Below are 15,818 nucleotides of genomic sequence, written 5' to 3'. Positions count from 1 at the left end.
GTACAGGCTGGCTTCCTGTGGCCCTAGGCTCCAGGAGACCTAAATTTCAGGACCTGCCCAGTATACTCTAGTACTAGGCTGGTTCCTGTGTACCCAAGGCCAGGCTCACCCCTGGAAAGTCAAGCTTCAGACCCTTCCCTATGTACCCAACCCTCAGGCTTGCCCCTGTGCTCCCAGGTACCAAGCCCATCCTTTGTGGACTCAGAATCTGGCCTGCTTCCATGGATTTGGTCACTAGCCTTACCCTAGGGGACCCTGGCACCAGGCTAGCCCCTACAGACTCACGACCAGGTCCATACCCATGAGTCCAGGTGCCAGGCTCACCCCAGGACTAAGCTGGCATCCATGGATTCAGAATTGAAAATTATCCCAGTGCCAGGTTAATCGCCATGTTTCCTTCAGTCTGTCCCAAGTGATTCAAGCTCCAGATTGGCCCTTTTGGACCCAGCTACAGGCCTGCCACCATGGACTGTGGTTCTAGGCATACCCTCATAAACCTAGTTACCATGACTACTTCAATGGACCCTTGTACCAGGTGGCCCCTATGCACCCAGTATCCAGGCCTGTACCTACAGACACAGATTCTAGGCCCACTCCCATGAACCCAGGCATTGGCCTCCTCATGTGGACACAAACTCCAGACCTATGGCAATGGTCCCAGGCTTGCCTCTCTGAATCCAGGTGCCAGGAAGCCCCCTGTAGACCCAGACTCTAGACCTGATCACTCACTGACCTAGCCACCAGGCTAGCCTAGCTGAGTAATCCAGCAGTAAACCCGCCTATGGATTCTACTTTATGGCCCTCTAGAATTTCTGGAATTTCTGGATAGGCTGAATGACGAAAGGCTTTCCTTACTGAAGTCTGTCTACAAAGATTAAAAGAAGTAGTTGCTTCTTCAGATGAAACACTGATGTGAGGCAATAGGAATCACAAAAAATCAGGGAAATATGACACTACCATAGCAACAGAATAAAGTACCAGTAACTGACCCTAAATAATGGAGAACTAAAAAGTGACAATTCAAGATAATCATCTAAAAGAAGCTTAGTGAGCTAAAAGAGATAAAGATAAACAACTAAATTATATTAAGAAAATGATATGTGAACAAAATGAGAAGTTTAACAAAGACATGGATATCATAAAAAACAGGAATTATAGAGCTAAAGAGCACAGTGATTGAAATAAAATTAATATAGCACTTTAATAGCAGACACTGTTAGTCAGAAGAAAAGAATCATTGAGCTCAAAGTCAAGTCATTTGAAATCATCTAGTCAGAGGTAGCAAAAGAAAAAAAAAGAATGGACAGAAACATGAAGAGAGCCTCTGGGACCTATGACAGACCGTCAAATGCATCCATACATGGTTTTTGGGAGTGCCAGAAGTCATAGAGAAAGAAAAAAGAGGCAGAAATTTCCTTTAAAGAAATAATAACAGGAAACTTCTCGAATCTGAAACTCCCCAAATGAATATACAGATCCATGAGACCCCAAATAGATTAAAAACATAAAGAGACCTTCACCAGGACACATTATAAGAGAGACCAGAAACAAATCCATGCATTTATGATCAACTGATCTTCAACAGAGGTACCAAGAACACACATTGGGGAAAGGACAACTCAATAAATGATGCTGGGAAAACTGGATATCCTCGTGCAGAAGAATGAATGTGGACCCTTATCTCACACCATATACAAAAATCTGAAAATGGATTAAAGACACAAATGGAAGCCCTGAAACTGTAAAAATTCTAGAACAAAACTTGGAGAATAGGCTTCTTGACATTAGTCAGGGCAATGATTTTTTAGAAATGACCCCAAGAGGGGCACCTGGGTGGCTCAGTGGGTTAAAGCCTCTGCCTTCGGCTCGGGTCATGATCCCAAGGTCCTGGGATCGAGCCCTGCCTTGGGCTCTCTGCCCGGTGGAGAGCCTGCTTCCTGCTTTCTCTCTGCCTGCTTCTCTGCCTACTTGTGATCTCTGTCTGTCAAATAAATAAAATCTTAAAAAAAAAAAAAAAAAGAAATGACCCCAAGAGTATAGGCAATGAGCAAAAATAGACAAATGGCATTGCATCAAACTAATCAGCGTCTTCACAGCAAAGGAAGCAATCAGCACAGGAAAGAGACAACCTGTGGAGTGGGAGAAAATATTTGTAAACCATACATCTGATAAGGAGTTAAAGTCCACAATATATAAGAAGGCAAATAACTCAATAGCAAAGAAAAGAACCCAGTGAAGAAATGGACAAAGGATACGAATAGCCATTTTTCTAAAGAGAATATACAGATCGCCAACAGGTATATGATAAAAGCGGGGTATCACTAATCATCAGGGAAATACAAATCAAAATCAAAGTGATCCTGTTAGAATGGCTGTTAACAAAAAACAAACAAACAAAAAGAGATAACAAGTTGGCAAAGATGTGGAGAAAAAGGAACCCTTGTATGCTGTTGGTGGGAATGCAAATTGGTAAAGTCAATTTGGAAAACAGTATGGAGGTTCCTCAAAAAATTAAAAATGGAACTACCATGTGATCCAGCAATCCCCTGTCTGGGTATATATTCAAAGGGAATGTAAACGGGATTATCAGTGAGGCATCTGCATTCCCATGTTCATTGCAGCATTATTCACAATAGCCAAGGTATGGAAACAGCCTGTGTTCATCTATGGATAAATGGATAAAGAAAATGAAATGTGTTATGTGATATTGTGTGTGTGTGTGTGTGTGTGTGTGTGTGAGGTATGTGAGATAGATAGATAATGTCATATTATATAGCCTTACAAAAGCAGGACATCTTGCCATTTGCTACAACATGTATAAATCTGGAGGACATTACACTAGGTGAAATAAGCTAGATACAGAAAGACAAATACTGCCCAATTGTATTTATATGTGAAATCTAAAAAAGTCAAACTCATAAAAGCAGTTAGTAGAATGGTAGTTGCCAGGGGCAGAGGATGAGGGAAATGTAGAGGTATATGTCAAAAGGTACAAAGTGTCAGTTATACAGGATAAATAAGCTCTGGACATCTAATGTATAGCTTGGTTACTAGTTAATAATACTGTATTGTATACTTGGAATTGAAGATACTAGTGTTAAATGTTCTCACCACAAATATAAAGGTAACTCTATGAGGTGATGGGAATGTTAATTAGCTTGATTGTGGTAATCATTTCATGTTGACTGCATGTACCAAAACATCAAATTGTACATGTTTTAGATAGATATTTTTTAATTTTTCAATTATACCCCAAGAAAGTTAGACAAAAATAAAAAAATCTATGAAACCCCACATAATTCAGAAACAAGAAAATAAAAAGAGTTGTTTATAATCTAATAAATTTTATAGAGTAGCAAAAATATATCATTTTTAAAATGAATTTTAATAAACACATTTTAAAATTGATTAATGATTAAAATAAGATCTGTGTATACAGAATAAATTTCTTTTCAAGCCCCTTTTGAAGTATTAATGAGAGCGTTAGGAGTATTTAGTTTTGTGGCATTTGGCAATCTGTCAAATTTTAGGCAAAGGAGTCAGATTTTATCAATTTTCTTGATCTCTTTCATAATGAAAGTAGATGACATAACTTTATCTAAAATTGAGTAAAAGTCCTGAGGTACTAGTAGAAGTCTGAACTAGGACAGAGGCAGTTATTCTTCTTAGTCCTTTTGTGAACATGTTAAGTTTTCACTCACCTCTGTATACAGTTTGTTGATTTTGTTTCCTGTTCTCTCTCAGTGCGTGTAATGGCGACTTAGCTGTAGATTCTTACCTCTAGAACTGATTAAATTGTTAAAGTAGAGCAGTAACAGAGCAGCAGCAGCAATATGTTAAAATTTAAGTGATCTTGTTTCATAAGGTAGGTATTTATATCAGACATTTATAACCTCATTTTGTAGAAGAGGCAACTGAGGTTCACAAGGGCTTAACAACTGGCCCCAATTATGTAGCATGAGTGCAAAATCTATTTTTGAAAAATAGTGTTCTTTTCTACATCATTCTCTAAAATATGCTGGAATTGTTAATGATCCTTGGTACAGGAAGTCATTAGAAAGGCAGCTCTATATGTTTTTAAATGTAATTTTTATTTTTAAAATTTTTTTGTTTTTTGTTTTTTTAAAGATTTTATTTATTTATTTGAGAGAGAGAGAGAGAATGGGAGAGAGAGAGAGCATTAGAGGAGAGAGGTCATTGGGAGAAGCAGACTCCCTGCTGAGCAGGGAGCCCGATGTGGGACTTGATCCTGGGACTCCAGGATCATGACCTGAGCTGAAGGCAGTTACTTAACCAACTGAGCCACCGAGGCTTCCCTTAAATGTAATTTTTAATGATAATGAGGTATTTGCTAAGGAATATGACTTTTTATATCTAACTTTCTTTAATACTCCTTTTGCTATTGTTTACAGAAAGTATCACCATGGGTAGGCTTGCGCAAGATCAATATATCCTACTGGGGATGGGAAGACATGTCTCCTTTTACAAACACGACGCTGCAGTGGCTTCCTGGTGAACCGAATGATTCTGGGTTCTGTGCGTATCTGGAAAAGGCTGCGGTGGCAGGCCTGAAAGCGAATCCTTGTACATCGATGGCGGATGGCCTGGTCTGTGAAAAACCTGTTGGTAAGCAGTAAACTAGTATTTCTTTAAAATTATTACCATGCCTTTCCGCTTGAGATAGTCTGTGTGCCTAAGGTAAATTTCACCATCTTTTCGTGATGTTGATTCCCTGATAATTTTGGTAAATTTTATCCTTATCTACATGCCCCACTTACTATTAGTGACCTCAGTGTTAACTTGTGAAAATACCAAAATTTTATGGTTTTAGGCAATCTTTATTTTTTTTTTTAAAGTGGGGAAAGATTTCTTTTTTTTTTTTTTTAAAGATTTATTTATTTGCCAGAGAGAGAGAGAGAGAGAGAGAACACACAAGCAGGCAGAGAGGCAGACAGAGGCAGTGAGAGAAACAGGCTCCCTGCCGAGCAAGGAGCCCGATGTGGGACCTGATCCCAGGACCCTGGGATCATGACCTGAGCAGAAGGCAGCAGCTTAACCAACTGAGCCACCCAGGCGTCCCGCAATCTTTATTTTTTGATTGAGTCTATTCTTAATTTTGTTAACAACTTTTACTTTTATAATTACAGTGTTTAGAAGGAAGATTTGTTTTTAAGATTAACAACTAATTTTGAATCATTTTCATTTTATAGATCTCTTTCATTTGGCAAGTAAGAAGAAACATTTCTGTTCTTTTTTTTCCCTAATATGTCATTTTGTGGTGATTGACTATTATTTTTTATATTGGCCATGACATTCAAACCCCAAACCTGTACTAATTGTGTTGTAATTTTTTATTTGGTTTTATTAGTCAGTATACAATATTAGACATAGACATTTTTTTAAAGTTTTTATTTTTATTCCAGTTAGTTAACATGTAGTGTAATATTAGTTTCTGGTGTGCAGGATAGTTACTCAACACTTCCATATGACACCCGGTGCTCATCATGACAAGTGCCCTCCTTACTCCCTATCATCCATTTCAACCACCCACCTCCCCCCACCTCTGCCACCCTCCTCCCTGGTCACCATCAATTTGTTCTCTATAGTTGAACGTCTGTTTTTTCGTTTGTCTCTCTTTTTTCCCTTAGCTCATTTGTTTTGTTTCCTAAATTCCACATATGAGTGAAATCACATGTGTGTCTTGAAATGGATTTTCATTAAGTGATAAAGGAATATTGAATTATTTCCTCTTTTTAAACACTTTTTAAAAAAATATACATAATATAAAATTTACCATTTTAACCATTTTTAAATGCAAAGTTCAGTGTTATTGCGTGCATCGACATTATTGTGCATTAATCAACAGCATATATCTCCAGAACTTCCTCATCTTCCCAAACTCTGTACTCATTAAACAATAACTCCCCCAGACCCTGACCAGCACCTTCTACTTTCTGTGTCTGTGAGTTTGACTAATTTATTTACCTCATATAGATGGAATCATAAAGTGCATGAACTTTTATGCCTGGCTTATTTCCCTTAACATAATGTCTTCAAGATTCATTCGTATTGTAACATATGTTAGAATATCCTTCCATTTTTAACATGAATAATTGTCCATTGTATGTACATCCAACATTTTGTTTATCCATTCATCCATCAATGTACATCTGAGTTGCTTTTACTTATTGGCTGTTGTGAATAATGATGCTATGAACATGGGTTTACAGATATCTTTTCCAGTTCTGGTTCGTATCTTTTGGGTATATAGGCAGAAATGGAATTGCTGTATCATATGGCAATTCTATGTTCATGTTTTGAGGAATTGCCATACTGTTTGCCATAGAAGTTGTACCATTTTACATCCCTACCAGCAATGAACAAACGTTCCAATTTCTTCACATCCTTGCTAGCATTAAAAAAAAAATTATCTAAAGGTAATGATATTCTATTTCATGTAAAGATTTTATAGTATATTGTTTTATTTTTATTGTTTGTTTTTCAGGGACATGTTCACTGATAGGCATTTGTTTTGATAAGGTGTGGAATGTTTATGGAAAAAATTTTAGTGGGAAAGTAAATAATGAGAGTGTGTGTAGTATTTAGCCAAAGACAGAAAACTAGGTTATGGGCTACATCTCTATTTATAAGTTTTTAAATTATGTAACCTTATGTACTTTGTAAAGGATTAAAATTTTCAAAAGAAGTATGATTTTCAAATTTGATAATAAATTTAAGAAGTATTAACACCTCATCTTCATTTTCATTTATCGTATCACGTAGTTTTGCTATAATTTTTATTCCACACTTGGCTTACTTGAAATATCCCCCAAACCTCAAAAGAAATGAAACCCATATATCTGTGCTAAAATATAGTTAACAAATAAAATAATTGTATTTGTTGATTTATTCCAGTCAGTCCAAATCAAAATGCAAGGCCCTGCAAAAAGCCGTGCTCTCTACGGACATCCTGCTCCAACTGCACCAGCAATGGCATGGAGTGTATGTGGTGCAGTAGCACGAGGCGCTGCGTTGACTCCAATGCCTACATAATCTCTTTTCCATACGGACAGTGTCTGGAGTGGCAAACGGCCACCTGCTCTCGTAAGTATTTATCTAGAGTGATTTTTCATGTAAAGGCAACACAAATCAATTTTCTGTGATGGAAGGAGGAATTAAACATCTGAAGAAGTTTTTAAAAGATGGGAAAAAGTGTTTGCTTTTGTTGCAGCAAAAAACTGTTGTTTTAAAACCTATTAATGGTATAAGCCCCAGATTATACTATACCATCATTTTGAATTCTACTAATTATTTTATCCTACATAGGCACACACACACACATTTTGCCACATTTGTGCTCTCCCCAACTCTGAGTGTACGTGGCAGAGAGTTTAACACTTCACGAAAGTGCTTATTGTTGCAAAGATCGCATACTGCTTTGTCATGCTCCTTTAGTGTCCTCTAATCTAGCAGAGTTCCCATGTCTTACACAACTGATATTTTTAAAGAATCTACACCATTTGTTTTTTAAGTGTCCCAATTTGGATTTATCTAATTCTTTCCTCATGATTGGATTCAAGTTAAGCATTTGTTGGCAAGAATATCAATCCTATCAGTGGTGGTGCATCTACCACGAAGGCAGGATGTGGTCTTGGAATCACATGGGGAGTTATGGCAGCAGGTCGGTACTGCACTTGCTATGGGTTGTACTTCAGGACAAGATCTTACCCCTTCCTGGTCTCAAATTTTGTAAGGACTTGACCGAGTTTATGTATCATACCACTGTGTGGTTATGAGAGTGGCCTTTCTTGTAAAGGCAGATTGCATCAGGATGCTATTGCCAAGGGAATTGCATAGCACTACTGAGAGCACCTGGTGTCCTTGTAGGAATTTGAAACCACATGCAGCTTTTTGTTTTTTTTTTCCTTTGGGAAAATGTAGAAGCTGCTGGTCTCAGCGAGCTTTGTGTGAGCAGAAAATATGGTTTATCTTTCTACAATCTACCCTCTGACCCTGGGGCTTATCAAAAAATGCCTTTCCAACAGGGACATGAAGTAATTGGTCTGTTCAGATTTATAATAAGAAGGTAGGAACGATTATTTATTTCCAGTGCTCCCTCACCTGCTTTTCAATGTTGAATTGATTCATTCATGCCACACTAATTGGGGTCTGTCCTTTCTGTGACTGATCCAGACTTTGTGTCCTTTTTGGAGAACATACTCTGCTGGTGCCCAGGGCCACCATTCCACAACCACAGTTAGCTCTGGAATCACCTCAGATGAACTTGGAGTTCAAGTGTATATTCAACCAGAAATCCTTTATTTAAACAAAGCAAAACATCTATTCACTTGCTACATTCAAGCAGACACAGATGAATGAGAGGAATATTTTGTTCCTTGTCAGTTCCCCACTTCCCAGTGCCTGAATGTCTAGGAAGGTCACTAGGGCAGAAGGACCAGGAGTCCTTAGGTTTGTTTTATTTTAGTTTTCTTCCCAATACTTTTACTTGCAATAAGCTCGATTTGCAATGAATGAATCCAGTTAATGGGTGCCGGGTCCCAAAGGAACTGCAATTACAGTGCAGTGAAGGGAGACAAAATAGTAGCCACTTGAAGCCCCATATGGGTTAAACTCAGGAAGATATTGTAGTTGAAGTGTTCAACGGGATAGGGAAGGGACAGTTTTAATCTTTCTAAGGGAATACTCCTCAGGGAATCTTGTCAACCCACGACTAGTTTTTTCCACTTAACAATTGCTCTGATAGTTGTTACACACCGTTATGCCTTCTCTCACCCGATCTTTGCAGCTCTGGTAGGTCCAGTTCGGGTCTTTGCATCAGTCCACTGGCTTCCCTCTGTTCTTCCCTCCTGCAAGCAGGCATTTGTAGGTTTCCAAGAAGTTTGGGCCATGGCACAGCTTGTTCCTGCAACTTTTTAAAGTTTTGTCTGGACTTTCTTATCAGCCCGTTGACTTCCCTACATTCCTTCCATAGGAACAGCTGCTGCTGATGTAACCGTGATGATGTATGAATAAATATCCTAGCAGCAGCATGCATTGTCCAACCATGCATTCTTCCTTCCATCCTTCCTTGAGCTCTCTTGCTTATACTGTAAGAGGAAGGAAGAGCTGCTTCTTTTAAGAGGAGCTTCCTAAGTCTGAGATACCCTTTGGTAGTGAATCTACTCTTTTGAAGCTTGCCCCTGGGATCTGGTAGCCCACAGACAACATGGCCACCCAGTTATAAGCTCTTCTTGCTCAGATGAGTGACCTTGTCATTTTGAGGTAACCAGCTGCTTAAGACAGTGCAGATGGAGACTCACTGGCCTTTCCAGAGTTTACATCATTCCCAAAGATACCCCCATAGTCTACCAACCAGCCAAACCTGTATTTGTTCCATATAGGCACCACTGGTGCATGAAGAGCTGAGACAGAACAGTAAGTGCCACAATGTAGGCCAGAACTTCTAGGCTGTGGTTGTTGGGTATATTTGTTTTTCCAGGCTCTTGGCATCACGTGGAGAGGTGTTCCTGGCATGGGCATGGCTGGGCATATTAGGTGTTGAGCTCCTCGTTGCTATCCTTTTTTAGGAACGTTATTTATTTATTTATTTTTAAAATAAATTTCTTTTCAGAGTAACAGAATTTATTGTTTATGCACCACGCCCAGTGCTTCATGCCATACGTGCCCTCCATAATACCCACCACCTGGCTCCCCCACCCTTCCACCCCCCGTCCCTTCAAAACCCTCAGATTGTTTTTCAGAGTCCATAGTCTCTCATGGTTCATCTCCCCTTCCAATTTCCCTCATCTCCCTTCTCCTCTCCATCTCCCTTTTTTTTAATAGGGAATGAGGATGGGCCTCATTCAGTGCATGGCACTGGGGTAGTTGCAGGCATAAAAGGGTCTTACTCCCACAGAAAACATCTTATTAGGAGTCAGTTGCCCAGGGGAGCTGCATCCAGTGATGTAGTCTTAGGGGGAACTGATAGTACCCAGGCTCTCTTGCCTTCATAATCATGTTTGTCTTTCCACAAACATTAATGTTTGATGAAAGAAACCAGACACAAAAGATTATATACAGTATGGCTCCATTTAGATAAAGTTCAAAAACAGGCAAAACTAAGCTCTCTTGTTCAGGAATGAATATTTAGGTGGTAAAACTGTAGAGTAAAAAAAATTAATGTAAATGACAGATAGTGGATGCTGCTGGGAGAAGACTGGGGAGCTGGCTAGGACAGGGGTGCAAAAATTAATGTAAATGACAGATAGTGGATGCTGCTGGGAGAAGACTGGGGAGCTGGCTAGGACAGGGGTGCAAGGGAGTCAGTGCTCCACCTCCAGGCTGAGTGCAGGCACATAGCATTTCTGTACAATAATTTATTAATCTCACGTTTCTCTATGGACTTCTCTGTGTGTGTTATAGAATAAAAGGGTAAAGGGTAGTGAAAAAGGAGCTTGTAAACTTTCCAAGGTATTACATGCTTAAGAACTTCCTAAAAATTGTTTAGAGTTAAATCTAAGTCGTCTTCACTACACAAATCTTTCTTGTATTCCATATCTTCCGTCTCATTTATTAACCTTTTGGAGAATAGTCTTCAGTAATTCATTCAAATAAATTCATGGATAGTAATCTTTTTGAGTTTTTATATGTCTAAAGTGTATTTTTTTTTTATGTTCACTTGAATGATTAAGTGGCTGGATATGGGAGTTCTAGGTTATTCTTTCCTTAGACCTTGTAGTGTTTGGTGTTGTGAGTGAGAATTTTCCTGTGAATTTGATTTTCATTCCTTTGTGGGGCATCTTTTTAAAAAAATTCTTCAAGAAATAAAAGATTGTAATTTTTTTTCTCTTAATCCTTGGGATTCAAATTCTGTAATTCATTTCAATTTCCAGTAATCGAGTTAGATTTTAAAAATGGATTCTCATTCACTCTTTGAATCTGAAGAGTGGTGTCTTTCTTTACCGCTAAAAATGATCTTTAATACTTACATTGTTTTCTTCTATTTATTCTTTTTTAGAAATCTTCTATTTATTCTTCCTTAGAAATCTTAAAATAGTGATTGGAATTTCTTTTTTAAAAATTATTATTATTATTATTATTATTTTAGTCACCATATAGTACAGCATTAATTTTTGATGTAGTGTTCCATGATTCATTGTTTGCATATAACATCCAGTGCTCCATGCAATCTATGCCCTCCTTAATAAATATCAATATGTCTTGAATTCACTTGAATTTTCCATCTCTTAGTTATAATTCAGATGTTTTTTCTTCTTTATGGTTGTTTATTTGGGGATTTTTATCTGTTTTAAAACAATGTTTTTGAGAACCTTGTATTTCCACCATAAAAAGTCTAACTGAATTTTTTGAGAAGGTATATGAAACATGATTAAACACCAGTATGAAGTGTATCTTCATCACTGATGAACTAAATTATGACACATACTGCTGGGAGGGCTGTCCGCTAGAGGTGTGTACATCAGTTGTTAAGTTCTGCCTTTATGTCTTCTGTTTTTGACTCTCTTCTTTTTTTGTTTTCTTGATTTTGATTTCTTGAGAGTTTTGTGTTCTACTTCAACCATTTTTTCTTGGGCAGTTAGTCTGCTGCATTTTTCTTTTCTGTGGGTCTTTTCTTTCACTGTTTGTGTCTGTTGTCATATTTACCTTCTTGGTGGCTATCTACACTTCAGTTGTGCTGATGATGTCCAATTATTTTTGTTCCACATCCTTTTAAATTATATGCCCTTCCCTTTACATCTTTGTAGGGAAGAGGGCTACTGAACTTCTCTTCAAGGAGATCTTGTATTTTCTGGAAGTAAATACAAGTAAACATGGTGGTGATCTACTCCTTGTGAGAAATAAACTCCTCTATTATGTCATTCTTCCCTGCTTTTAACCAAAAGGCTTTTAATGAGCAATAAGGAAATGCCAGGAAATAAAATAAGGAGTAGGAACAAAGGTGGCATCCTTTATCAAAATCCGAGTGCAGGGGTGCCTGGGTGGCTTAAGTGTTGGGTGTCAGCCTTCGGCCAAGGTCATGATCCCAAAGTCCTGGGATCAAGCCCCCATCGGTCTCCCTGCTCGGCGGGAAGCTTGCTTGTCCCTCTCCCACTCCCCCTGCTTGTGTTCCCTCTCTTGCTGTCTCTCTCTTTGTCAAATAAATAAAATCTTTTAAAAAAAAAAAAACCCGAGTGCAAAAAGTAGCTGAATATTATTGTTTCAAAGACATCAGCTTTTGGACAATGTTTTTAATTGTACTTTTGCTTTTAACTTTATATCTTGTTATCTTGTTAACATTAATTATACACAGTGGATTTACATGATCATTTCTACTACACATGTCTGGTCTTTCACTAAACATTTAACAGTAGTAAGTCTTTAAAAACATTCTTAGAGTTATAAATAAAACTGTGTTAGAAATGGTATACACTAAAAAAAAAAAGAAATGGTATACATTTTATGTTGCTTTTAGAAAGTTGTTTCAGGGATCATTTGAGGTTTCCTGGTAAATGGAACTTGAAGGAAATTTTTTTTTGCTAATGAGAAACAAATATGGATTTTATAATATTTGCCAGTGTTTTTTTCATTGTGCTATTGTGATATTAGTACTTAAAATTTACAAATTGAAGAAAAGAAATATATCTTAAGACAAGTTTTGCCTAATGTTTTCTGAGAAAGCTTTGTTAATAACTGCAATTATTAATAATTGAGATATTTTACTTAAAATATTGGTTATTCTCTTTGTGAAAATGATCTTCAAAAGGATAATTTAATGCAGTAATAGGTTTAGTTCTTAATATGTAAAAGTTCAAATAAAAATGTAATTAAATTGATACAGTGAAAATGGAAAAATAGGAAACATGAGAATATAGTACACTCTCACAAATCTGTATTTCTTTTGGTATTTTACAAGTTTATGTACATGCTCAATTTAAACATTTTTTTCTCGGCAGTTAGGGAAGGTAATCTTTTAAAAATTGATTAAAATTTATTTTTTAGAGTAGTTTTAGGTTCATGGCAATTTTGACAGGAAGGTGCAGAGAGTTCCTTTATGTCCTTTGCCCCCACACATGCACAACTCCCCCCACGGTCAACATCCCGCACCAGAATGGTTCATTTGCTACAGCTGATGAACCTACACTGACACATCAGTATTGCCCAAAGTCTCTCGTCCAAAATCCTCTGATCTCCACTTGTTCATCCCTCTTTCTCTCCTAACTCCTGGAAATCACTAATATTTTTACTGTCTGTGTAGTTTTGCCTTTTCCAGAATGTCATATCATTTGTATGTAGCTTCTCAGATTGGTTTCTTTCACTTAGTAATGTGCATTTAAGTCTCCATGTCTTTTCTGGCTTGATAGCTTAATTTATTTTTAGAGCTGAATAATATTCCATTGTCTTTAACTATAATTTATCTGTTCAGCTATTAAAGTCTTGTTGCTTTTGGCAAGTTTTGACAATTATGAATAAATCTGCAGTAAACATCTATGTGCAGGTTTCTTTTCTTTTCTTTCTTTCTTTTTTTTTTTTTTTAAGATTTTTATTTATTTGAGAGAGAGAGAAAGTGAGAGAGAGTATGTGAAGGGGGAGGGCCAGAGGGAGAAGCAGACTCCCTGCCAAGCAGGGAGCTCAATGCAGGACTAGGTCCAGGGACTCCAGGATCATAACCTGAGCCGAAGGCAGTTGCTTAACTAACTGAGCCACCCAGGCGCTCCAGGTCTCTGTATGGACAGAAATTTTCAGTTCATTTGTATAAATATCATGGAGTGTTTTTGCTAGAATGTATGGTAAAAGTATGTTTAGTTTTGTAAGAAACCACTAAACTGTCTTTCAGAGTGGCTGTATTTTGCATTCCACCAGCAATGAATTTTTTATTACTTTGCATTCTACATACTCACCAGCATTTGGTGTTGTCAGTGTTTTGGATTTGGACCATTTTAATAGGGGTATATTATTGTTTTTAGTTTGAAGTTCTCTAGTGACATATGATGTGGAGAATCTTTTCATACTTGCCTCTGTATACCTTCTTTGGTGAGGTATCTGCTTAGGTCTTTTGCCCATTTTAAAAATTGAGTTGTTTGTTTTCTTATTATTGAGTTTTAAGAGTTCTTCATGTATTTTAGATAAGAGTCCTTTATCAGGTATGTCTTTTTGAAATATTTCCTTACAGCGTATGGCTTGTATTTTCATTCTCTTTACAGTGTCTTTACAGAGCAGAAATTTTAAATTTGAATTTAAATTTTAATGAAGTTTAGTTTATCAATTTTTGTCTTTCATGGATTGTGCCTTTGGTGTCATAACTAAAACACCATCACCAAACTCAAGGTCATCTAGATCTAATATGCTATCTTCTGGGAGTTTTATAGTTTTGCTTACAATGCTCATCTGTTCACGCATGTTACCATTAGAACTTTTAGCATATTAATCATAGTTGTTTTAAATTCTGGTCTGATAATTCTGACTTTCCTGCGATGTCTGGTCTGATGCTTGCTCTATCTTTTCACGTTGTGTTTTTTGCCTTTTGGTATGCCTTGTAATTTTTTTCTTGATAGCCAGATATGATTTATAGGTAAAAGAGACTGCTGTAAATGGGCTTTTAGTAATGTGGTGGTAGGGTGTGGAAGGAGGAGAAGCCTTCTGTAACTGAGTAAGTTTTTCCGTGAGCTTGTGCTTCATGCTGTGAACTTCCCTAGTGCTTCTCAGTTTCTTTCCCCTCTCTTGGGTTGCACAGGATGGCTGGCTGGATTTGTGCCTTTCTTCCCCCACGTGGAAGGCCCGAGCAGGCTGGAGTTGGGTATTTCCCAACAGGTCAGGTGGGCTCCAACAAAACCCCAGCAGTTTGGGCTCTGTTCAATAGTTTTTCCAGGCCTTGTCAAAAAGAACGGAATGCTCTGACATGTTTCAGAATGGTTCCTTTTTGTCTTCCCGTGCTGGAAGCACGAGAAGATTTTTCTTTGATGTTCACTGTGAAGACTTTGTAGAGCTCCTGGAGGTTTAAAAAAAAAGAAAAAAAAAGAATGTGGGAGTGCCTCTGTGACTGGGTCCTTCTGGGAAGTTTAACTCCACACTGAGCTTCCAGCAATCGATCAGCTGTAGGAGGCCCCTGGATCAGGGTTTCTTCCCCACTTACTGGCTCCTGCAGAGGTTTCAAATGTGGTATACTGCGATTCTCTGCATACTCCTGTCTGTCTCTCCAGTCTTGCAGGCAGTGATTTGCTCTGTGACCTCACTTCTCTGACAGATCTAAGAAGAGTTGTTGATTTTTCATTTTGTGCTGCTTCTTACTTTTTGTTAGGATGGAGTGGTAACTTCTGAATGCCTAACATGCTGGATCAGAAACCAGAAGTCTCCAGTAATCATCTGACGACAGAATTTCTTACAGATTGGTTTCTCAACTTCTTACACATTTCAAAAACTGTATTGGATGTTTAACAACTTAATTTTTCAAAAAGCCAAAAATAAATAAAATAAAAATGATTGCTCTAATTACTTATAGTTTATACATAGTCTCTCTGCTATTCATAACTTAGGAAAAACAGCCTAGGCTACCAAAGCTTTCCTGTATTATTGTCTAAAAAACATTAGAATCTGTCAGGTTTTGAATCAGTATTAAATACTGAAGAATGAAATTTCTGTTAATCTTTCAGCAGTGCCTGTTGCCTTTTACTCTTGAGCAAAAGGGAAACCAACATTACCTTATGTAATAGTTTCATATGTAAATCTGAGAATAAAATGTTGCTCTGAACATGACATTTTGCAACTTGTTATTAAAGCCTAAAATCAAATAGATAAATAGAACTAGAAGATTAACAGTTTGT

The 15,818-nt window shown here is 37.6% G+C and overlaps 1 protein-coding gene across 1 annotated transcript in view; it reads left to right on the top strand.

Moving 5' to 3' along the window:
* The window catches only part of ATRNL1 (attractin like 1), a gene marked incomplete at its 5' end in the record, with an annotated part of 807,401 nt that overhangs the window by 164,490 nt on the left and 627,093 nt on the right, over positions 1-15,818 (top strand). The window contains 2 exons of the mRNA XM_080822490.1: positions 4,413-4,626; positions 6,916-7,104. Of these exons, the coding sequence (XP_080678616.1) occupies positions 4,413-4,626; positions 6,916-7,104 (403 nt within the window). The remainder of the gene's footprint in view (positions 1-4,412; positions 4,627-6,915; positions 7,105-15,818) is intronic.

This window comes from Martes martes (genome assembly GCF_963455335.1).
Source record: "Martes martes genome assembly, chromosome: 14".
In the NCBI taxonomy this organism is placed as follows: Eukaryota; Metazoa; Chordata; class Mammalia; order Carnivora; family Mustelidae; genus Martes; species Martes martes.
This window is presented reverse-complemented; position numbering and strand designations above follow the sequence as displayed.